This window comes from Salvelinus namaycush, chromosome 41 (genome assembly GCF_016432855.1).
Source record: "Salvelinus namaycush isolate Seneca chromosome 41, SaNama_1.0, whole genome shotgun sequence".
NCBI classification, from domain to species: Eukaryota; Metazoa; Chordata; class Actinopteri; order Salmoniformes; family Salmonidae; genus Salvelinus; species Salvelinus namaycush.
In genome coordinates, this window is record NC_052347.1 from 11,882,643 (window position 1) to 11,907,565 (window position 24,923).

Genomic DNA, 24,923 nt, shown 5'->3' on the forward strand with positions numbered 1-24,923 from the left:
GGGTTTCACATAGACTTTAACCATCAGTAAAGGGTTTCACATAGAGTTTAACCATCAGTAAAGGGTTTCTCATAGACTTTAACCATCAGTAAAGGGTTTCTCATAGACTTTAACCATCAGTAAAGGGTTTCACATAGACTTTAACCATCAGTAAAGGGTTTCACATAGAGTTTAACCATCAGTAAAGGGTTTCACATAGAGTTTAACCATCAGTAAAGGGTTTCACATAGACTTTAACCATCAGTAAAGGGTTTCTCATAGACTTTAACCATCAGTGAAGGGTTTCACATAGAGTTTAACCATCAGTAAAGGGTTTCACATAGACTTTAACCATCAGTAAAGGGTTTCACATAGACTTTAACCATCAGTGAAGGGTTTCACATAGACTTTAACCATCAGTAAAGGGTTTCACATAGACTTTAACCATCAGTAAAGGGTTTCTCATAGACTTTAACCATCAGTAAAGTGTTTCTCATTGACTTTAACCATCAGTAAAGGGTTTCACATAGACTTTAACCATCAGTGAAGGGTTTCACATAGACTTTAACCATCAGTAAAGGGTTTCACATAGAGTTTAACCATCAGTAAAGGGTTTCTCATAGACTTTAACCATCAGTAAAGGGTTTCTCATAGACTTTAACCATCAGTAAAGGGTTTCACATAGAGTTTAACCATCAGTAAAGGGTTTCACATAGAGTTTAACCATCAGTAAAGGGTTTCACATAGACTTTAACCATCAGTAAAGGGTTTCTCATAGACTTTAACCATCAGTGAAGGGTTTCACATAGAGTTTAACCATCAGTAAAGGGTTTCACATAGACTTTAACCATCAGTAAAGGGTTTCACATAGACTTTAACCATCAGTAAAGGGTTTCACATAGACTTTAACCATCAGTGAAGGGTTTCACATAGACTTTAACCATCAGTAAAGGGTTTCACATAGACTTTAACCATCAGTAAAGGGTTTCTCATAGACTTTAACCATCAGTAAAGGGTTTCTCATAGACTTTAACCATCAGTAAAGGGTTTCTCATAGACTTTAACCATCAGTAAAGTGTTTCTCATTGACTTTAACCATCAGTAAAGGGTTTCACATAGACTTTAACCATCAGTGAAGGGTTTCACATAGACTTTAACCATCAGTAAAGGGTTTCACATAGAGTTTAACCATCAGTAAAGGGTTTCTCATAGACTTTAACCATCAGTAAAGGGTTTCTCATAGACTTTAACCATCAGTAAAGGGTTTCACATAGAGTTTAACCATCAGTAAAGGGTTTCACATAGAGTTTAACCATCAGTAAAGGGTTTCACATAGACTTTAACCATCAGTAAAGGGTTTCTCATAGACTTTAACCATCAGTGAAGGGTTTCACATAGAGTTTAACCATCAGTAAAGGGTTTCACATAGACTTTAACCATCAGTAAAGGGTTTCACATAGACTTTAACCATCAGTGAAGGGTTTCACATAGACTTTAACCATCAGTAAAGGGTTTCACATAGACTTTAACCATCAGTAAAGGGTTTCTCATAGACTTTAACCATCAGTAAAGGGTTTCTCATAGACTTTAACCATCAGTAAAGGGTTTCTCATAGACTTTAACCATCAGTAAAGTGTTTCTCATTGACTTTAACCATCAGTGAAGGGTTTCACATAGAGTTTAACCATCAGTAAAGGGTTTCTCATAGACTTTAACCATCAGTAAAGGGTTTCTTGCACTGTAGACTTTTCCCACCACTCCATATTGACCATCTGTCTCTAAACTCATTAGAATGTTCATAGACATGGGTTGGACGTCAGTTGGTTGGTTACTGTTCAGGACATGTTTTTTTTCCAGTTACATTTTCTTTTCCACCATATAAAAAACAGGCAAATATTGTATCTAATGACTATTTAAATAATTACTACCGATGACAGTTGGTACTTAGATGATTAACATAAATTAAGAACTTAATAACCTATGATCCATGACCTACTAAGTTTAATAAAATATACATTTCAGCATATTGTCTACTGATAAACTGGGTGATTAATTGCATATGCAAATATGTAGGTCAAGCTCAATAAATAAATAAATGCGTCGTACAACGGATGTAGTCTTTGTATACTTTATGCAGCTTTCCACGTAATGTACAATGGGACCAATAGCTTTTACAGAGATAGAAAAGTTCATTTAGCTATAGCCCCACACAAGGGGCAGTAGAAGGTAATATTCTGCCCTGAGATCAGGGGTCATATCTTACAAACACATAGAAAAACTCTACTGGATTCAACTTTATCAGTCAGCATTATAGTTCGGACATCATCACTTTCATCATCATCAATATTACTGCCACCCATATCCTATTCATCCTCAACATCTGCCTTATCATCATCATCAGTATTACTACCACCCATATCCTATTCATTCTCAACATCTGCCTTATCATCATCACCATCATCAGTATTACTACCACCCATATCCTATTCATCTTCAACATCTGCCTTATCATCATCATCATCAGTATTACTGCCACCCATATCCTATTCATCCTCAACAGCTGCCTTATCATCATCATCAATATTACTACCACCCATATCCTATTCATCCTCAACATCTGCCTTATCATCATCACCATCATCAGTATTACTACCACCCATATCCTATTCATCCTCAACATCTGCCTTATCATCATCATCATCAGTATTACTACCACCCATATCCTATTCATCCTCAACATCTGCCTTATCATCATCATCATCATCATCAGTATTACTACCACCCATATCATATTCATCCTCAACATCTGCCTTATCATCATCATCATCATCATCACTATTACTACCACCCATATCCTATTCATCCTCAACATCTGCCTTATCATCATCATCATCATCATCAGTATTACTACCACCCATATCCTATTCATCCTCAACATCTGCCTTATCATCATCATCATCAGTATTACTACCACCCATATCCTATTCATCCTCAACATCTGCCTTATCATCATCATCAGTATTACTACCACCCATATCCTATTCATCCTCAACATCTGCCTTATCATCATCATCAATATTACTACCACCCATATCCTATTCATCCTCAACATCTGCCTTATCATCATCATCATCATCAGTATTACAACCACCCATATCCTATTCATCCTCAACATCTGCCTTATCATCATCACCATCATCAATATTACTACCACCCATATCCTATTCATCCTCAACATCTGCCTTACCATCATCATCATCATCATCAGTATTACTACCACCCATATCCTATTCATCCTCAACATCTGCCTTATCATCATCATCAATATTACTACCACCCATATCCTATTCATCCTCAACATCTGCCTTATCATCATCATCATCATCAGTATTACAACCACCCATATCCTATTCATCCTCAACATCTGCCTTATCATCATCATCATCATCAGTATTACAACCACCCATATCCTATTCATCCTCAACATCTGCCTTATCATCATCACCATCATCAATATTACTACCACCCATATCCTATTCATCCTCAACATCTGCCTTACCATCATCATCATCATCATCAGTATTACTACCACCCATATCCTATTCATCCTCAACATCTGCCTTATCATCATCATCATCAGTATTACTACCACCCATATCCTATTCATCCTCAACATCTGCCTTACCATCATCATCATCATCATCATCATCAGTATTACTACCACCCATATCCTATTCATCCACATCATCACCCCCATCGCCATCATCCTCATACCTGCTGGAAATGGACTTTTCCTGACATCACGTTATATAGTATTTGTTTATGATCATGTTTTTGACTTGTGTACAGAAGACCCCAAACTGACCTGATGCAAAGTACAGCCAGTAGGTGTAAAATGTTTCAGAGTATTCATACAACAACAAAAAGGAGACCCATAAAACCTATACATTATTTACATATACATAACTTAAGTCTTTAGTTTTAACGCTTACGGACAGAATGGAACCATTTGACAAAGAAAATAAATACAAACAAGATGGTAGATTATATTTTGTAAGGGGAACACAAAAAGCAAGCAAGGATCTTGGGTTACAAATGAAAAGCATACGGGTCACATCAACGCATCGCCCCTCACTGATGCAGTTGGCATAGGTTTGGACCTCGAGACACTGAAAGAAAAGCTTAAAATGACTGGTACCCTATTGGACTGTTTCACAAACCCATATTCAAGCATACTCTTAGACTACAACACATTTTCAAAGTTTGTTCAGTTGCATTGCAGACACTCCAATCGTAGGCTAAATATAGGTCCATGTAACCACCCCTATAATTCACAACCAAAGTAAAAAGTATGCACATTTTAATATTCTGTGGTCCACACAATGTATGGAATCAGTCCAGCTGACTCAAGACTGTAATGTTGTAGTTTTTCTAGGTTGTGTCTTCCTAATTTCAGCACTAACCTAGCTTTGTATTCTGAGATTGCAGCAGAACTGCTGCAATGGCACCTGGGGAAAAGAGTTGAGCACCATAGTGGGATGATTACATGGCTTATGTTTAGGGCCAGGAGTGTAAGGCCCAGATTTGTTCCTGGTCAGGTCACATGTTCATGTACGGTTACTGCAGCCCTGGAACTTTCTCTCCTTCCCTCCCTCTCTGACACACTCACTCCATCTCTCACATCCGCTCTCCTCTTTCTGCCATGTCTCTCCATCCACCTGAACATTCACAAGAGGAACTCTGTTTTTCTACCATCTTTATAAATGATCACACAAAAACTTTTCTGTATAATGGATGTCAGAGATGGCATTAAGATAGTCGTTGTGTTAAATGTCTGCTCTTGGCTTGCACACTACTGTGTTTACATACATACATGCATATATACTGTGTAGATACACACACAAGTTGGCACACCCACTTCTAAACGCACTTTATGGTATATCTACAAACAGACATACATGCATGTGTATGTGAAAAATTGCAGTTTTGCTTTTCAAGTTGCCCAAATGCAGAAGACACCTAGAAAGCAGGGGTTGGAACCAGTTCAGGGAACAGAACAGGAAAAATAAATAAATGTTTTGAGGAACAGAAACAGAACCGTGTACAAAAGTGATCTCTAGTGTTCCGGAACATAACTGTTATTTTCAAATCTTGAGAACCAGGTAATAATGTTCTTTTGAGTTCCAAAAATAAATACATATCAATTCTAGTATAAACTATTCGGTAATTCAGTGAAGTTATAAGGCTAGTAATACCCTACACACATTCTAATTCAAGTCCTGCCATGATGTTTAGAGCTTCAAGCCAAGCCCCCTCCATATCCACCTCTCTCTCTCTCTCTTGCCCCACCCATGAAATTTCAGTCACATCTCACACTTGCACTTATGTGACCAATTAAAAATGTAAACAACAATCTAACCCGTTCCATAGCAAGCTGCTCTATCGGCACTAATTGGTGGAGTAAATAGATTTGCTAAACGTAAAAACGCATGTTGATTTCACAGGTTAAACATTTGATGAAAAGGAACTATATAAGCTGTTACTTTTTGGGGGGTTGGAACTGGTTCAGAACTTTATTTTCTGGTCGGAACACTGGAACGGAATGAAAAAAATTGGGTTTCTGCTCGGAATGGAATGATTGGGAAATATTTTCTGTTCCAACCCCTGCTAGAAACACATGGAAGTAATCAGAAGGAATGTGGGGGACACAGGAGGGCAGTGCGGGGGAGTAAAGAGACGAGAGAGCCAGAGAGAGAAAGAGAGAATGTGTGTTAATACATGTTAATACATCCCACTGGCTTCCCTTGGTAATCTGTAGTGTGGCTGAACCACACTGGTCCTATAGAGGGACGTCTCCCTGTGTTGGTACATATATTGGTCCTCTGCTTTAGTCCTGGGACGTCATGTCCCTGTAACTCCAGCCCCTGGTACTGCAGCCACGGCTGGGGAAGTGTCCAGAATGGGGAGGGGGGCTGTCTTCAAGACCGGAGCCTGTCCTCGTTGTCTTCAAGACCGGGTGCGAGTTCTATCAGGGTCTGAAGGGTCAGATGGCTATCTTTGGTTGGCCAGCCATCTCTCTAGTGACAAGTTGGGTTCTGGGGGTCCAGGGGGAGAGGGATAGTAGGGAGGGAACTTCATGAGTGGAGTCTGTCCGTGGGAGTGGAGGGAGGGATGGGTGAGGAGGGAGGGGGAGTGTGGAAGTGGTGTTTAACTTCATGAGTAAGATCTGTCTGGGGAAGAGGATTGGTGGGCTGAGGAAAGGGGGTTTGGGGTGTCCCAGTTTGGGATGTCCTGGGATGAGGGGTGTCCCTGGAAGGAATGTCCCTCCTCATTTCTTGTTGGCAATCCGTCTTTTCCTGGTGGCCAACATATCGTAGAAGGGATCCCTGCTGATGCTCGCCCTGGAACAGCCAATCAAAACAAATAAATAATAATACGCCAGGGGGAAACTTGAGCATCTTTGATATGGAAATGCGGCCACATTTCTACAAACCGCTGCCTTAACTAACTAGATCAAATAAATAAAAGGTTGTTAGGTGACCTAGTTTTGTTTCCATGGTTTCTGAAGAAAACCTACCCACCCCCTTTTTTCTTATTTTCCTCAGCACTCCGGTTCCATCTCTTTCAGAGATTCTGTGGAATGTCGTTCCCCGATTCCCTGTTCTAGAACCCTTCCAAGTGTTCTCATTCTAGCATACTCTCTCCTCTCTGCAGTTTTCCAGGTTTATAGGTTGGAGTGCAGGGCAAACAATAGTGCTCTAAGTTATCGACACTCCAGCTCTCTTTTTCTGGGAGAGAAGGCACTCGGTACAAAGCGAAGTGAGTCACAGAGCCATTCTGGCTCCGGCACAGAGCGCAGTTTCAGTTTCACGGGTGTAAAATCCTGTTAGCACCAGCACAAAGCCAAAACCGGCTCAACCCCCCACTGCGGATTCTCTCTCTCTTACTCCCTTTACATTGTCCCCCATATACGACTATGTCTCTGAGCTATGACAACAATTCCTCTCCTTTTTTTAGCTTTTGGTTATTTACCGCAACCTAATTTCAGAAAAACAATAGAAGAAACCCCGGGGCGCCTTTCTTTCTGGAAATAAATTCAACAGAGAATGTAATAGGATGACGTTTATCCATGAAAAGACATTGCGACACATTGAAATGGATATGAATGTGATACCAAATATTGACTTATTACAATGGCGCTACAGTATAGCAAATATATTGAGTTAGCCTACATAACATTTATTTGATACAGTTATATAAGAGCTTCATAGCCCAGTTCAGAATTTTCCAAACTCACACAGATGGTCCCCTAAAAGTAGTCTTCACTGTTTGTTTAAAAACTGTCCTAAATCGCGATTAAAGATAAGAGGATAAGGAGCGTGACTATACGACCATCCCTATTTTACTGAGGAAATGTGATTGACATAAAAGCCTTTTATCTTGGCTAAATCCTTATTGACTCCCTCTGGAGAAGATAACACACACACTGCATGGTAATGGTTAGAATCTGTGGCAACAGGGGGGAAGCGCTGGGGCTTTAGCCCAGTTTTGAGCCTCCTTTCCTGGTCAGGCTAGCTGGGCTCGATCCCCATCCCCCGGGTGGCTTTAAGCGATAACTAATCCTTCCCGTATTACCCCTGGGGGAGCTAATTAGCATTGTAGCCTAGATAGTGAATGTGTTGGAGAGTTGTTTTGGGAAGCTAACTAGCATTGCAGCCTAGATAGTGAATGTGTTGGGGAGTGGTTTTGGGAAGCTAACTAGCATTGCAGCCTAGATAGTGAATGTGTTGGGGAGTGGTTTTGGGAAGCTAACTAGCATTGCAGCCTAGATAGTGAATGTGTTGGGGAGTGGTTTTGGGAAGCTAACTAGCATTGCAGCCTAGATAGTGAATGTGTTGGGGAGTGGTTTTGGGAAGCTAACTAGCATTGCAGCCTAGATAGTGAATGTGTTGGGGAGTGGTTTTGGGAAGCTAACTAGCATTGCAGCCTAGATAGTGAATGTGTTGGGGAGTGGTTTTGGGAAGCTAACTAGCATTGCAGCCTAGATAGTGAATGTGTTGGGGAGTGGTTTTGGGAAGCTAACTAGCATTGCAGCCTAGATAGTGAATGTGTTGGGGAGTGGTTTTGGGAAGCTAACTAGCATTGCAGCCTAGATAGTGAATGTGTTGGGGAGTGGTTTTGGGAAGCTAACTAGCATTGCAGCCTAGATAGTGAATGTGTTGGGGAGTGGTTTTGGGAAGCTAACTAGCATTGCAGCCTAGATTGTGAATATGGTGGGGAGTGGAGGGAAGCTAACTAGCATTGCAGCCTAGATTGTGAATATGGTAGGGAGTGGAGGGAAGCTAACTAGCATTGTAGCCTAAATAGTAAATGTGGTAGGGAGTGGAGGGAAGCTAACTAGAATTGTAGCCTAAATAGTAAATGTGGTGGGGAGCGGAGGGAAGCTAACTAGCATTGTAGCCTAAATAGTGAATATGGTGGGGAGTGGAGGGAAGCTAACTAGCATTGTAGCCTAAATAGTAAATGTGGCGGTCAGGAATCTTACTTGATGGACTTGATCCACTCCTCTTTCTCCTCAGTCGTGGGCGCCGATATCCTGTACACTGTGTGGTTGCCCTCGACGACCCGGCCGTCCGCCTCCGTCTTACACGCCTTGATCACCGAACCCTTGTGGTTGGGGTTGTAGAGCTCGAAGCAGTTCTGGGAGGGGGGGGGGGGTAGTGGTGAAAGGGTGGTCCAACACTTTTGGAAACCCTAGTGTCTTTCCCCAGCAATCAGTTCTGATGGGTGAGGAGATGGTTGAGTTGAGTGGGTACTAGCATTGTAGCATAATCCCAACAAGGTGGAGGTGAAAGGGTGTTTGTATTGCACAACAATTAGAGAGACCCTATCCTCAACTAGGTTACATGTTCCAGGTCAAATACATGACTAGAAATATGGAAGACTATGTTGACTTTTGACCCCTGGTGATATCATGAGTTGGGTTTCTCCACTGGTGAGTGGAACCTTGTGGCTGAGGTTGACTACTAGTACCACCTAATATAATAGTGACATAATAAGGTTTCAGAAGGGATGTGATGCAGTATCATGAAGCACTCACTGGTTTCCTGGGTTCCTCCACCTCTCTGATACTGAGGTTCTCTAAGGGGATGATCCCACGAGGCTCCTTATCCTGGAGGAGAGAGAGGAAGAGAGAGAAAGAGAGATAGAGAGAGAGAACAAGACATGATCTGTGACATTGTTTCATAGACTGGAAAACAACCTTCATTCCCCTCTGCTCTGCTCTCTCTAATATAACTAATGATGTTAGTGTCTGGCAGCCAGGCCGTCTGGAGGACAGAGAGATAATGATATGATCCTCTAGGATAATACAAGGGTAGAGGACAGACTGCTGATAAAGCAGCTATCTCTGGATAGAGAGGCAAATGCTACGACAAAGATGCTGTGATAAAAAGCTTCCAGTTATACTACCACATATAAACGCATGTACAAACACACAGGCAAAAAGCGTACTTGCCTACAATACTGCTGTCGCACACACGCATGATCCACACATACTTACTGTTGTGTACTCAAAGTAGTACAGGCAGTTGTCTGTCAGGATGAACCACCTTCTCTTCCAGGTCTTCACTCTTCCCCCTGAGACAGGAAATAGGAAGAGGAAACAGGAAGTGATGACACCATGGAATTAGTGACAGACTGACAGCCTCCACCATACTCCTCACAGTAGGAACAACAGGAGGAAGGCACTCCAACAAGACCAGAGCTGGAAAGTAGGCAAAGTAATGGCCGCCTTGACCACAATAACATGACAGCTCTAGTGTTATAAATCAGCCAAGATAAATAAATAAAGTTGCTGTGAGATTTGTCTCAAACAACGGCAGAAAATCTATATACTGTACGTAAAGCATGTATACCAATGGCACAGGAGAAATAGAAGATGAGTGAGAAAGAGAGAGAGAGAGAAAGAGGAGAGAAGAGAGACCTTACACTTCCTCTAAAACAGCCCATCCTCCTCCTGTGGACCTAAGACACTGAAAGATCAAAGCCAATGAACTCTGCTGTTGGTACTTGGCACTACTGATTGAGAGGTGATGCAATTCCATCACAGGATTTGTTCAGCAACGTGATTGGTTACATCTTCCAGTTACTGCATAGAGAATATTCAACGATTAAATGATTACTCACACAACTTCTGAATTATTGCTAACTTTGCTCATTCATTTTTTAAAGGCAACGGAATAAAATGCTATTGGATCTCCAGAAGAAGGAAGGTACACACCACACTTGATATGAACCTAACTTGGCATCTAAAGCACCCTTGGAGGAATAACACACACACACACACACACAAACGCATGTGTAAGCACAAATGCACCCACACACCAAACCCCCAAGCAAAGATTGTTAGGTTTTGTAGCATGGGTATACCAAAGCTGAGGGGTATAGAGGGGAGGCAACACACAGTTGAAATAGTTTTTAACAGTGTTCCCCCTCAGGCAACTACAGCCCAATACAGTGCAGCGTTCAGCTGAAATGAAACACACAGAGATGCAAGGCAGAGATGTTGAGAAGAGAGCAATAAATACACCAATACTGTGTTGGAAAATGGAGAACTCACACACACACACACACACACACACACACACACACACACACACACACACACACACACACACACACACACACACACACACACACACACACACACACACACACGATTATCTGTGTATTAGTTGGGTAAACTGGGCTACCATGTTGTACATGCCACACAAAAAGCGTAGAAATAGACAGATATAACAAGAGAGAAGTAAGCCCTGATCCAATTTCATACTTTTGAGTTATAAATCAAATCAAAGTTTGTGTCACGTGTGCCGAATACAACAGGTGTAGAACTTACAGTGAAATGTTTACTTACAGGCTCTAACCAACAGTGCCAAACAAGGTATTAGGTGAACAATAGGTAAGTAAAGAAATAAAAACAACAGTAAAAAGACAGTGAAAAATAGCAGTAGCGAGGCTATAACAGTAGCGAGGCTATAACAGTAGCGAGGCTATATACAGGCACCGGTTAGTCGGACTGATTGAGGTAGTATGTACATGTAGATATGGTTAAAGTGACTATGCATATATGATAAACAGAGAGTAGCAGTAGTGTAAAAGAGGGGTTGGCAGGTGGTGGGTGGGACACAATGCAGATAGCCCGGTTAGCCAATGTGTGGGGGCACGGGTTGGTCGGGCCAATTGAAGTAGTATGTACATTAATGTATAGTTAAAGTGACCATGCATATATGATAAACAGAGAGTAGTAGCAGCGTAAAAAGAGGGGTTGGGGGGGTGCACAATGCAAATAGTCCGGGTAGCCATTTGATTAGATGTTCAGGAGTCTTAGGGCTTGGGGGTAAAAACTGTTTAGAAGCCTTTTTGTCCTAGACTTGGCACTCCGGTACCGCTTGCCATGTGGTAGTAGAGAGAACAGTCTATGACTGGGGTGGCTAGGGTCTTTGACAATGTTTAGGGCCTTCCTCTGACACCGCCTGGTGTAAAGGTCCTGGATGGCAGGCAGCTTAGGCCCAGTGATGTACTGGGCCGTATGCACTACCCCCTGTAGTGCCTTGCGGTCGGAGGCCGAGCAATTGCTGTACCAGGCAGTGATGCAACCAGTCAGAATGCTCTCGATGTTGCAGCTGTAGAACCTTTTGAGGATCTGAGGACCCATGCCAAATCTTTTTAGTTTCCTGAGGGGGAATAGGCTTTGTCGTGCCCTCTTCACGACTGTCTTGGTGTGTTTGGACCATTCTAGTTTGTTGGTGATGTGGACACCAAGGAATTTGAAGCTCTCATCCTGCTCCACTACAGCCCAGTCGATGAGAATGGTGGTGTGCTCGGTCCTCCTTTTCCTGTAGTCTACAATCATCTCCTTAGTCTTGATCACGTTGAGGGATAGGCTGTTATTCTGGCACCACACGGCCAGATCTTTGAAATCCTCCCTATAGGCTGTCTCGTCGTTGATCAGGCCTACCACTGTTGTGTCATCTGCAAACTTAATGATGGTGTTGGAGTTGTGCCTGGCCATGCAGTCGTGGGTGAACAGGGAGTACAGGAGGGGACTGAGCACGCACCCCTGAGGGGCTCCTGTGTTGAGGATCAGCGTGGCAGATGTGTTGTTACCTACCCTCACCACCTGGGGGCGGCCCGTCAGGAAGTCCAGGATCCAGTTGCAGAGGGAGGTGTTTAGTCCCAGGGTCCTTACCTTAGTGATGAGCTTTGAGGGTACTGTGGTGTTGAACACTGAGCTGTAGTCAATGAATAGCATTCTCACGTAGGTGTTCCTTTTGTCCAGGTGGGAAAGGGCAGTGTGGAGTGCAATAGAGATTGCATCATCTGTGGATCTGTTTGGGCGGTATGCAAATTGGAGTGGGTCTAGGGTTTCTGGGATAATGGTGTTGATGTGAGCCATGACCAGCCTTTCACAAAGTGATGGTTGTCTTTTGCACCTCCATTCTATCCATTCTATTTCTACAATTGATAGTTATTAATCCACAGCTGAGAATATCTGGAATGATCCCGTTTTCCGTTTGTTGTTTTTCTTGCCCTCCAGGTGAGACATGTCATAGGATGTGGTGTGGCAGGCTGACTGTGCATCCTGTGGTTTCCTGGGTGTGTGTGAGTGGGATTTGTCCTAACAACGTTCTTGTGGGAGAGCTTTGTCCCAACATTCCTACAGGGCTCATCACTGACCATCCCTTAGGGCAGTAGTGTCCATGGAAAAACACATGTTTGTAATGCACACTAAGTACTACCAGAGAGTTTTTAGCACCATCTTTGGTCTTATTCATTTCATTGAATCTCTCATTTCCTTTCTGTCTTTTAGTCGATAAATCCATGCTAAAAAGTAATTAATCATATACACGCTGTTTTCATAGACTTTTCTGGGGAGTTTTGCCTGGCGTATTTACATAAGGTAAAATGCTTAAATCCTTTCTCTTAATTTCCACAGTGTACAGAGTGATCCTCTCTAAAAGAGACTAATTCGTTCATAGCCTTCAGGGTTTATTTGTACTGGGCCAAATTAGAATTATTACAGAGAAAACTCCAGTTGTAAATTGCCTGGGGAGAGAGAGCACTATAATATAATAATTCACAGGTCTTAAGGCACACTGGGACTATTTGCTTACATATATATACTGGGTTTGATGAGACTGCAGAGACGTTACATAGAGCCAGTGGAATGTGCAGCATGTCTGAGCCAGGGTGTGTATGTGTGTGTGTGTGCGTGTGTGTGTGTGTGTGTGTGTGTGTGTGTGTGTGTGTGTGTGTGTGTGTGTGTGTGTGTGTGTGTGTGTGTGTGTGTGTGTGTGTGTGTGTGTGAGACAAGGCTTGGCCCACCTGCACTGAGTTGGCCTTTAACCCTAACAAGTCATAATAAGGCAGTTGGATGGCAATGTTACAACAGCTGTTGAAACAGGGAACTGTCCAAAACACTCCATGTCAGGGACTGGAGGACGCAATAAAAACAGGAAATGAAAAGTGGGTTGAGATGGAGGTAATGGGAGAAGGGAATGAAAAGAGAGATGGAGGTTAGGGACAGAGAGGTGAGAGGTCAGAGAAAATAAGCACAACAGAAAATAATGTGTATGCAACCTTACAGCCGGCCAACCAGAAAACCCTAAATATTATAAAGATATCACACCAAGATAATGTTGGGGAGGAGGAAGGGGAGACAAGGGATGACAATCAAAAACCCATATAAACAAATAAAACATCAAAAACATGGGAGAGAAACAATAGAGAAAAATGTGATAAGAGGGTTAAAATGTGGGAAACTGCACTACTATATGTAGGAAGGAGAGAGCTCTGTATAATATAAATAAATAAAATGATTGTCTTTGAGTGTTGCTATGACACCCGTCAGTTCCACAGCCCCCGGTTATTTTGTGATCAATGCATTGTGGGAGAGCTGATGATGACCGCTCCCTCAATTAATGCTGCAACCATGGTAACAGGTCAGCTTGACTGTGTGTAGAGAGACATTGCTACCTGTCTCTGGGTCATACAGTGTAATGTTACTAACAGTTGTGACCTCAAATGCACCTTATCATGGTGATTTACCATGGTGATTCTTTCAACTTCAACATTAACATACAACCATTTACATACAATCCTGCTCGAATATCCTTTAAACTGGCCAAAGATTGTGAAATATTTATTCCTGAATCTTCAACATCCTGAAAACCTTGAATCTGGCGGTTTAAAATAGACAACACTACAGATAGCAGCCCACTGTGTGAGAACCCTGAACACTGAACCTTGTTCATATCGTACCAACAAGACGTGAGTCATGCAGCAAAACACATTGCTTGAGAGACTGCAACATTACAGTCCACAGCTAAATCTGTATCTTAGCTGCAAGGGTCAGCCAGTGAAACAATGTACTGGTTCATAACAAGAGAACGGTGTAAGAGGAACCAAAAACAGTGCATAGCAATAGCATAGCACTTAGAATGCATCTCCAATACATTGCTTCATTGTAAGTAGTATGCTAGTGGAGACATTGGAACAGAGAGGTGGGTGTGATGCAGGCATTCTAAGTAAGGGACTGCATTCTCATCTCTACTAACCCAGTTTGAGCAGCCATCCCTCTCTGTCTGGGTTGAAGAACGTGTGAGTCAGGTCGTTCCCATCATCCTCTGGGATCTTAAAGGGTTCACTCTTAATGCTCTCATAGAGATTCTGGAGAGGAGAGAGAGGGATGAGGAGGGAGTGATGGAGAGAAGGAGGGAGAGAGGGAGCGATGGAGAGAGAGAGGGATGAGGAGGGAGTGATGGAGAGAAGGAGAGGGAGAGGGATGAGGAGGGAGCGATGGAGAGAGAAGGAGAGAGAGGGATGAGGAGGGAGAGATGGAGAGAGAGAGGGATGAGGAGGGAGCAATGGAGAGAGAGAAGGAGAGAGAGAAGGATGAGGAGGGAGTGATGGAGAGAGAGGAGAGAGGGCAAAAGCATTGGGAAAGAGAGAGAGAGAGAGAGAGAGAGAGAGAGAGAGAGAGAGAGAGAGAGAGAGAGGGATGAGGAGGGAGCAATGGAGAGAGAGAAGGAGAGAGAGAAGGATGAGGAGGGAGTGATGGAGAGAGAGGAGAGAGGGCAAAAGCATTGGGAAAGAGAGAGAGAGATAGAGAGAGAGAGAGAGAGAGAGAGAGAGAGAGAGAGAGAGAGAGAGAGAGAGAGAGAGAAATGGTGATGCGGGAAAAGGCGGTGGAAAGCATTAGTGTTCAACTCATAACACTTGAACAGCCACTTCCTGCATCTTCTAACAGCCATCCCAGTAACTAAATCAACAGTGCATAAAACATGACAGAACAACATTCTATGAAGGACTTGTTAGAAAAGGAAATTGTTGGAGGGTGTGCTCATTCGTAGGGGCTGAAACTGGGTGTTAAATACTGGGACACATTTGACAATCTGAGTTACAACTTTGAGAACTGTTGGGAGAGAAAGGAACAACAAGCCAACTGCAAGAAGTGTTAAGTGTTAAGTGTTAAGTGTTAAGTGTTAAGTGTTAAGTGTTATGTGTTAAGTGTTAAGTGTTAAGTGTTAAGTGTTATGTGTTATGTGTTATGTGTGTGCCCTTTTGAACTGCGGTTGAGCTGAAGGCTGTGTGATTATCTCTCTAAGATTGTTAGATAATAATGTTCATCATTAGCATTACTGGCCTGAAAGAACAGCACATTAAATGAGCTAGCATTTTTCTACGTGACGTAGGACAAACACAAACACACACTCATCAACCATATCCAACCCCCCCCCCCCCCCCCCCCCCACTCCACACACACACACACACTCATCAACCATATCCAACCCCCCCCCCCCCCACTCCACACACACACTCATCAACCATATCCAACCCCTCCACTCCACACACCAAACACACACTCTCACCCTGAGTAGGTCCTCTGGCAGGTCTCCTCCCTCGTTGATGCCTCTGTTCATGGAGATGAATCTCTCTACGGGGGGCTTGTCTCTGACGTTGGGGTTGTGGAGGCTGGTATTCAACATGATGATGGCGAAGGACAGGACATAACACGTGTCTGGGGAGGACAGCAGAGAGAGGAGGTGTGAAGTGTGTGTGTGTGTGTGTGTGTGTGTGTGTGTGTGTGTGTGTGTGTGTGTGTGTGTGTGTGTGTGTGTGCCGCTATGACTTTGCAATCATTACTCTACCACCCACTACCCCCCCCCCCCCCCCACTCTGTTCTATAACCCCTGGCCGTTTAACCTGGTGTGTGTCAGAGCACCAGTCCCCAGAGGGACGCAGCAGAAGCAGCTATAACTAAGTCGGCGTGTCACCACTGCAAGACATCCATATTCATGAGGCCAAGACCACATGTCATTCATCAACCCACCACTGGTTACTGGGACAGGGGACACAACACTGCAGATAGAACATAGAGCTGACATGACACAATATCATATATGTTCTAGACAATACATTTCTATATGAATGTTCTGTAACAGGCCCCTGGTTGTTTAGGAAGATGTAGGGGAGAGGGACAGAACATTGAGGATAGAAATTACTGTATAGACCTGACATGATCCCTTATGGTACATGACAAACACAATTATATTTGTTCTACACAATAGATTTATATCTGAAAATTCTGAGCAGGACCTTGAATAGAACAGGACATTTATGATGGTAAGGGACAGAGATGATGGTAAAGGACAGAGATGATGGTAGGGGACAGAGATGATGGCAGTGGACAGAGATGATGATAGGGGACATTGATCATGGTAGGGGACATTGATCATGGTAGGGGACATTGATCATGGTAGGGGACAGAGATGATGGTAGGGGACAGAGATGATGGTAGGGGACAGAGATGATGGTAGGGGACAGAGATGATGGTAGGGGACAGAGACAACGTGTGGCCAGAGCGTGCCTCACTAGTCACTAATGACCCTCTGTTATTGACCAGTGATCAAAGTCCTTATTAGAGGAGCCATGCAAGTAGTGATGACACAGCAACAATGAACCACAAGTCTGTCAGCAACAATGGCTAATGATGCATTAAGTCATCGGACAGAGAGTCAAGTACCGACTGATAGTGAGTGATTCTAGAAATGTGAGTGTACCGGTATTTGGGTTTTTAATAGTTATAGCAATTCAAGACTTCCTTTTCCACAAAGACAAATGTACATGTAGGGTTGGGTATTGTAGAGGTTTTATAGAGCGACTCCACTCCGTCTAAAGAGGTATAGCATGTAAAACATTTACTATACAACAAAGACTGGTTTTAGGACCAGAGAGTTCTAGAGTGGAGCCACGTCCTTAGAATTTATACCTAAAAGTAAGGTCTGCTATAAAGTAGAGAGACATGGAGACTGACGCATTGATCTAAGGCAGGGGTGGTCTGGCACTGCTCTTTATGACAGGGTCCGTCCAATGTGTGTGTGTGTGTGTGTGTGTGTGTGTGTGTGTGTGTGTGTGTGTGTGTGTGTGTGTGTGTGTGTGTGGTGTGTGTGGTGTGTGTGTGTGTGTGTGTGTATGTACCTGTGGATTGGAAGACACCGGGGTTGCAGGAGCAGTACCGCGAAGCGAAGGCCTCCATCATACGATCGATCTTCTGAGCCTCACCAGGCAGTCTGAAACTCCACAGAAACTGTCTACACCAGCATAGAGAAAGAGAGAGAGAGAGTGAGAGAGACAGAGCAAAGGAGAGAGAGGGAGAGGGAGGGAGAGAGAGAGGGACAGAAACATAGATGTGAGGAGAGAAAGTGAGAGAGAGAAAGAGAGAAAGAGAGAGAGAAAGAGAACACAGGAAAACCAATGAGAAAGAAAACAGAGGCTCCAAAAGTGTCTTGAAAGCAGAACATCATCATAAAGTGTATTGACTGCACATTATCAATAATAAATATTACTATATTATTTTTTTTAAATGTGATGAACAGCTGGGAATCTTAGCACAGTAATATGCAGAAACAGCTCACCGTAAAGCCTGTACGAGGTTGAGATCTGCAAACTCATGAAGGTCTACGAACGCCTGCAGCACCTTGAGGTTGAAGTCATCCCTGGGAGAGATGAGGAACATACAGTGTGTCAGGTTCTCAGATTCAGGCCAGGAAATGTCTGGTATTCAGTGTTGGTCAAGATCAGTCTCGCACTTCCAAAACAGAACTATTAGAGGTCAAGGTTCTTTCAATCCCTATAGGAACTGAAATGTCTGTTAGGGGAGAGGCCCTTTTAAAACCCAACTCCACCCCTCCTCTAGATTATGACTCTATCAAACCATTATACAATATGATAAGATTGCTGGTCGTAATAAATTGCTATTTGTTTGTGCATACAACCAACTTAACATACAAGATGTTGTTGCTTTCTTAAGGGCCTTTTGTAAAGAAAAGGATGTATCCCAGCCACAGAGCCTCAGACTCTGCTCTCTGTTTGCTACACAGGTTGTTCTGACAGTCACATCCCTGCGAGGTGGCCCACGTGTCCTAGATATCAAACACATGTAGCCAGGCACAGCAGATCTCTGTTTTACTGGCATGGCCCCTTGTCTACTGCCGCCGCTATGCTCCGTAAATCCAGACAATCCATTTCCCGAGGCTTTATGCCCGGGCTTATACACGCACAGAGGGAGAAATCTCCCTGAGAGATGGACAGAGTGTAGGAAAGAGAGAGGGAGGGAGAGAAGGGAGCGAGTGAGATGGGGAGAGAGGGAGAAAGAGAGGTAGAGGGGGAAAGAGGGAGAGAGAGAGAGATAGAAAGCGAGATGAAAACAGAGGAGGTTAGAGCAGTGTGTTTGTTACCTCTCTCCTAAGTAGTCCCCTATGACAGTTTTGTTGAGGCCCTCTCCTTTGTAGAGGAACTGGGATACGTCCTCAGGAGTGTGCTGGAGAAGGTCGTTCTCCAACAGAAACTGGATCCCCTGGAAGACACACACAGTTTTGTTAGCACTCCAAGCCACACACACACACACACACACACACACACACACACACACACACACACACACACACACACACACACACACACACACACACACACACACACACACACACACACACACACACAGTTATATGTTTTGACCTGAAGAAGAGCTAGGAGGCGTTACAATAAGTCATTAATACAGATAACACAACCAGATAACATCTTTGATGGCCATGGTTTATAGTGTAACATTTTCTACATCGCTAAAGGAGGCATAACAGGTACACATCTAAGTTTCTATCTGTATTTATAGAAATCAGAAAACAATCAATAAAAACGTCAATAACACCAGATTAACACCAGTGCAGTAAATAATGTATTTAGCATGGATTGCATGGACTTTAGACAAACCTTTTTGGGGTCCATGTTGAATTTCTTCCTTCCCATGGCAATCTGTTTATTTCTTTGTGTTGTTTTACTGTGATTGGACAGAGCAGAGAGATCCATCAGCTCTCTAGAACAGGTGTGGCATTATCAACAACTGACGCCTGTATTTGTTCACCAGGTCAACTGTCACATGTGTCTACTTGGTACAGTATTTATCCAGGATACGGAACGGTATTGTGGTGAGTTAGTGAGTTCACACTGTTAGTTTACATAGGGCTGGGTTCAGTTATTACTGCTCCAAGTCAGCTATGAACATGAGAATGTAATGATCCTCTAAAAACAAGGATCTTTGACTTCTCTTTCCATTTGGACTGTAACATCAACCATGTAGGTTGTTGCACCGACTAACTGATTAGCAGGAGAAACTCAATCTAACTTAAACTCAATCTAATGAAAAATGAATGAAAACCATATGCCACTTTCTTTGTGTTCGTGTGTTCGTGTGTGTGTGTGTGTGTGTGTGTGTGTGTGTGTGTGTGTGTGTGTGTATTATTGCATGTGTGTATACTGTGTTCTCCCTGTGTTTCTAAAATAGCTTGAACCATTTCCCAGCTGCACCTGAGACACACAAAGGCTAAATCCACACGAACACACGCTCTCTCCACCTCATCACCAATGAGCCCTGAACAGCCAATCAGTTGTCAGTCCCTGAATAGGAGCGGTTGTGGGGCGTTTAGCAACTGTTTGGCAGAGGGGACGGCTCAGCTCCACAAACAAAGATGGATTATTAACCCACACTGGGACAGGTGTGTGGCTGGACGACTTGGAGAGGAGAAGGGAACAGCAGCTAGGAGGGGGGAGGGGTGTTGAAGGGGGGTGTTACGCACCTGTCCCCCACGCAGGTTAGCTGCTCGATCTCAGTCATCACCTCTGCAATCTCAAACTTCAACCGCTGCCAACAGGATTAGAGTGAGAATTAGCTGGGTTGAATTCACAACTCAACTCTAGTTGTTTTAGCAGTGCATTGTACATCAACAAACAGACTCAATGTAAGCGGTTAGAGTCAAAGTTACATTTTAGCCACACCCACATAAAGTCACATCAAGGGTGAGTGATATCTTTATAAAATATATTAAATGTTGACATTTCTTTTCATTTTCTTGACTCACCTCAATGTCATCCAGTAGCTCTTTTTTCCTGCGTCGTATGTTTGACAGCTCATCTCTCTCTTCCAAGGAAAGGTCTTCAGGTACTGTGAAAGAGAGAGATGTAAGTATGGAATTAAGATACAATTACTTACACACATAGTCAGACACTTCCATGGATTAAGATGTGATAGCTAGTGTGCTGTAAATCAACACACAAGGCTGATGAACCACAGATCTAGGATCAGATTAGTGTACCCCAATGCTAAACCTAACCATTTGGAGGATGGAAAAACATCTGATCCTGGATCTGTTGTTAGGGACAAGTTCCAGTTCCACCTACTCCTAAATCAACACATCATTCTCTAGCAGTATACTGGAACTTCTGAGAGCTCTTGACTTCCTCTCTGGCAAAAGGAAAACTCCTCCATAAATTACAACCAAACCGCCCAGGACCTTGCCCCCCCCCACCACCACACACACACACACACACACTAAAGCAGGTAAGCACACACACACCAGCGCTGAACATCTGCTATAACGTGCATCGTCCAATATTAGTTCTCAGATAGTCTGCTTCCTCATTTGAGGTAATTAGTACCACTGAGATATCTGGGCCAAATGCTAACCCTCTTTTCTCTCTCACTCACCATATAATATACGTGTTTGACTATACTGTATGTGAACTGAGCACCCAGTGGTAAATCATTCAGACTCTGACATTTACACGTGTTCTACTCAATAAGGAGTCTCCCCAGTCCCTCCTGCTTATCCCGCAGTTTACCAGCAGCACGTACATCAACCTTCCTCCCCAGACCTCTCTCTGAGGACGTCCTCCTCACCTCCTCCTCCTATCACACACAGCCGCTCTTACAAATGAGCCGCTCACTACCTGTTAGAAAGCAGAGGCAGGCATGCTCAGGCTCACAGGATGTAGGTCATTCTCACATCAAGAGCCGTGGCAGATTGTGCTTTTCTACGCAGCGCATTTGCCTCGCCAGCTCTCTCTCTCTCTATCCATCCTATGGCTTGGAGTGGAGGGGGGAGGAGAGTGGAGGGGGGGTGGAGGGGGGGTTAAATCCCAGCTGATTCATAGAGCAGCTTTACGATTCAGATTTTTTCTCTTCTCTCCCTCCATTGTCAATAGTTATTGACTTGTCTTTTTATCTCTCTCCGTAAAGACAAAAAGAGATACCACGGACCATTAAGTCGGGATGGGATGGCATCGTGGTACTCAACTCTCGGTGGCTTCTTATCACGGATGAGCAGCCAATCAGAGCCAAATGCAGATGGTAGACAGAGGAAAAGGATCTCAGAAGTGGTGATCATTTTCTCTCACGGCCGAGTGGACCCACTCAAAGCCTCTGACTGACTTCTACATAAATGAAACACAGAGATAGATGAAGGGAGAGGGAGAGTACACTGAGTGTACAAAACATTTTTGCCCTCAGAACAGCCTCAATTCATCAGGGGCATGGACTCTACAAGGTGTTGAAAACGTTCCACAGGGATGCTGGCCCATGTTGACTCCAATGCTTCAGACAGTTGTTTCAAGTTGGCTGGATGTCCTTTGGGTGGTGGACCATTCTTGATACACACAGGAAACTGTTGAGCATGAAAAACCCAGCAGTATTGCAGTTCTTGACACACTCAAACCAATGCGACTGGCACCTACTACCATACCCTGTTCAAAGGCACTGAAATATTTTGTCTTGCTCATTCACCCTCTGAATGGCACACATACCCAACCCATGTCTCATCCTTCTTTAACATGTCTTCTTCCCTTCATCTACACTGATTGAAGTGGATTTAACAAATGGGGGTGCAACTCAATATTAGGATGATTTGTCCTCTCAGTGTAGCGAGAGAGGAGAAATAAATAGAGTAGATACAGAGAGAGAGGAGAAATAAATAGAGTAGATACAGAGAGAGGATAAATAAATAGAGTAGATACAGAGAGAGAGGAGAAATAAATAGAGTAGATACAGAGAGAGGATAAATAAATAGAGTAGATACAGAGAGAGAGGAGAAATAAATAGAGTAGATACAGAGAGAGAGGAGAAATAAATAGAGTAGATACAGAGAGAGGATAAATAAATAGAGTAGATACAGAGAGAGAGGAGAAATAAATAGAGTAGATACAGAGAGAGAGGAGAAATAAATAGAGTAGATACAGAGAGAGAGGATAAATAAATAGAGTAGATACAGAGAGAGAGGAGAAATAAATAGAGTAGATACAGAGAGAGAGGAGAAATAAATAGAGTAGATACAGAGAGAGAGGAGAAATAAATAGAGTAGATACAGAGAGGGGATAAATAAATAGAGTAGATACAGAGAGAGAGGAGGAATAAATAGAGTAGATACAGAGAGAGAGAGGAGAAATAAATAGAGTAGATACAGAGAGAGAGGAGAAATAAATAGAGTAGATACAGAAAGAGAGGAGAAATAAATAGAGTAGATACAGAGAGGGGATAAATAAATAGAGTAGATACAAAGAGAGGAGAAATAAATAGAGTAGATACAGAGAGAGAGGAGAAATAAATAGAGTAGATACAGAGAGAGAGGAGAAATAAATAGAGTAGATACAGAGAGAGAGGAGAAATAAATAGAGTAGATACAGAGAGAGAGGAGAAATAAATAGAGTAGATACAGAGAGAGGATAAATAAATAGAGTAGATACAGAGAGAGAGGAGAAATAAATAGAGTAGATACAGAGAGAGAGGAGAAATAAATAGAGTAGATACAGAGAGAGGATAAATAAATAGAGTAGATACAGAGAGAGAGGAGAAATAAATAGAGTAGATACAGAGAGAGAGGAGAAATAAATAGAGTAGATACAGAGAGAGAGGATAAATAAATAGAGTAGATACAGAGAGAGAGGATAAATAAATAGAGTAGATACAGAGAGAGAGGAGAAATAAATAGAGTAGATACAGAGAGAGAGGAGAAATAAATAGAGTAGATACAGAGAGAGAGGAGAAATAAATAGAGTAGATACAGAGAGGGGATAAATAAATAGAGTAGATACAGAGAGAGAGGAGGAATAAATAGAGTAGATACAGAGAGAGAGAGGAGAAATAAATAGAGTAGATACAGAGAGAGAGGAGAAATAAATAGAGTAGATACAGAAAGAGAGGAGAAATAAATAGAGTAGATACAGAGAGGGGATAAATAAATAGAGTAGATACAAAGAGAGGAGAAATAAATAGAGTAGATACAGAGAGAGAGGAGAAATAAATAGAGTAGATACAGAGAGAGAGGAGAAATAAATAGAGTAGATACAGAGAGAGAGGAGAAATAAATAGAGTAGATACTGAGAGAGAGGAGAAATAAATAGAGTAGATACAGAGAGAGAGGAGAAATAAATAGAGTAGATACAGAGAGAGAGGAGAAATAAATAGAGTAGATACAGAGAGAGAGGAGAAATAAATAGAGTAGATACAGAGAGGAGAAATAAATAGAGTAGATACAGAGAGAGAGGAGGAATAAATAGAGTAGATACAGAGAGAGAGGAGAAATAAATAGAGTAGATACAGAGAGAGAGGAGAAATAAATAGAGTAGATACAGAGAGAGGAGAAATAAATAGAGTAGATACAGAGAGAGAGGAGAAATAAATAGAGTAGATACAGAGAGAGAGGAGAAATAAATAGAGTAGATACAGAGAGAGGAGAAATAAATAGAGTAGATACAGAGAGAGAGGAGAAATAAATAGAGTAGATACAGAGAGAGAGGAGAAATAAATAGAGTAGATACAGAGAGAGAGGAGAAATAAATAGAGTAGATACAGAGAGAGAGGAGAAATAAATAGAGTAGATACAGAGAGAGAGGAGAAATAAATAGAATAGATACAGAGTGAGAGAAGAGAGAGAGAAGAGAAGAGAAGAGAGAGCGTTCTCTTCTCCGCGTTACTCTGGCTCTTTAACCAGGCCCATAAAGCCAGTGATTGTAGAGCAGATCGCCCCCCCAGGCAACCTACGTCTCTAATGGGCAAAGCAGAGCGCCATCCCACCTACTTTCCCTCAAAAAACCCAGTCAACCAAAAGAAAGGGACAAATTGTCTGGGATTGATGGCCGCTGTGTTCAGTGACAATCCCCCTGCTGTGTGTATGCATGTGGGAACGCTGGGTAATCTGATATCATCATTGTGGATGAACTGCTGCTGTAGGCTATACACCGTCAGCCTGGGTATCTAATGCATTATACATGAAGGATGTGTGTGTGTGTGCATCCCTTTCTTCCACCTCCAGTCTGACTCCCTTCCTCCGCTCCTCTCCCTCTCCTCTACCGTGACCAACCAGATCAATGTGATCTCCAAAGGTCAACGAGGTCATCACAGAGGTGAGAGGTCAGACACCCCTAGGCAGGGTCAAAGTGCTACTGCTACTGAACGGTCACTTAAGGAACTCACTGTTGCAGTGTAATCAATTATACAGACAAGTGGCCACACACCACACGCCATGGGAGACTTCCTACTTCACTTTGTTTAA

The 24,923-nt window shown here is 42.8% G+C and overlaps 1 protein-coding gene across 1 annotated transcript in view; it reads right to left on the reverse strand.

Annotated features, from left to right (window-relative positions):
- The window catches only part of LOC120034034 (cytohesin-3), a 45,451-nt gene continuing 20,528 nt past the window's right edge, over window positions 1-24,923 (reverse strand). Inside the window, exons 2-13 of the mRNA XM_038980426.1 lie at window positions 20,460-20,542; window positions 20,178-20,242; window positions 19,315-19,381; window positions 18,783-18,901; window positions 17,961-18,041; window positions 17,524-17,636; window positions 15,915-16,063; window positions 14,601-14,712; window positions 9,542-9,618; window positions 9,080-9,151; window positions 8,525-8,679; window positions 1-6,380 (exon numbers count right to left, since the gene is read on the reverse strand). Coding sequence (XP_038836354.1) covers window positions 6,308-6,380; window positions 8,525-8,679; window positions 9,080-9,151; window positions 9,542-9,618; window positions 14,601-14,712; window positions 15,915-16,063; window positions 17,524-17,636; window positions 17,961-18,041; window positions 18,783-18,901; window positions 19,315-19,381; window positions 20,178-20,242; window positions 20,460-20,542 — 1,166 coding nt within the window. The 3' untranslated portion in view covers window positions 1-6,307. The remainder of the gene's footprint in view (window positions 6,381-8,524; window positions 8,680-9,079; window positions 9,152-9,541; window positions 9,619-14,600; window positions 14,713-15,914; window positions 16,064-17,523; window positions 17,637-17,960; window positions 18,042-18,782; window positions 18,902-19,314; window positions 19,382-20,177; window positions 20,243-20,459; window positions 20,543-24,923) is intronic.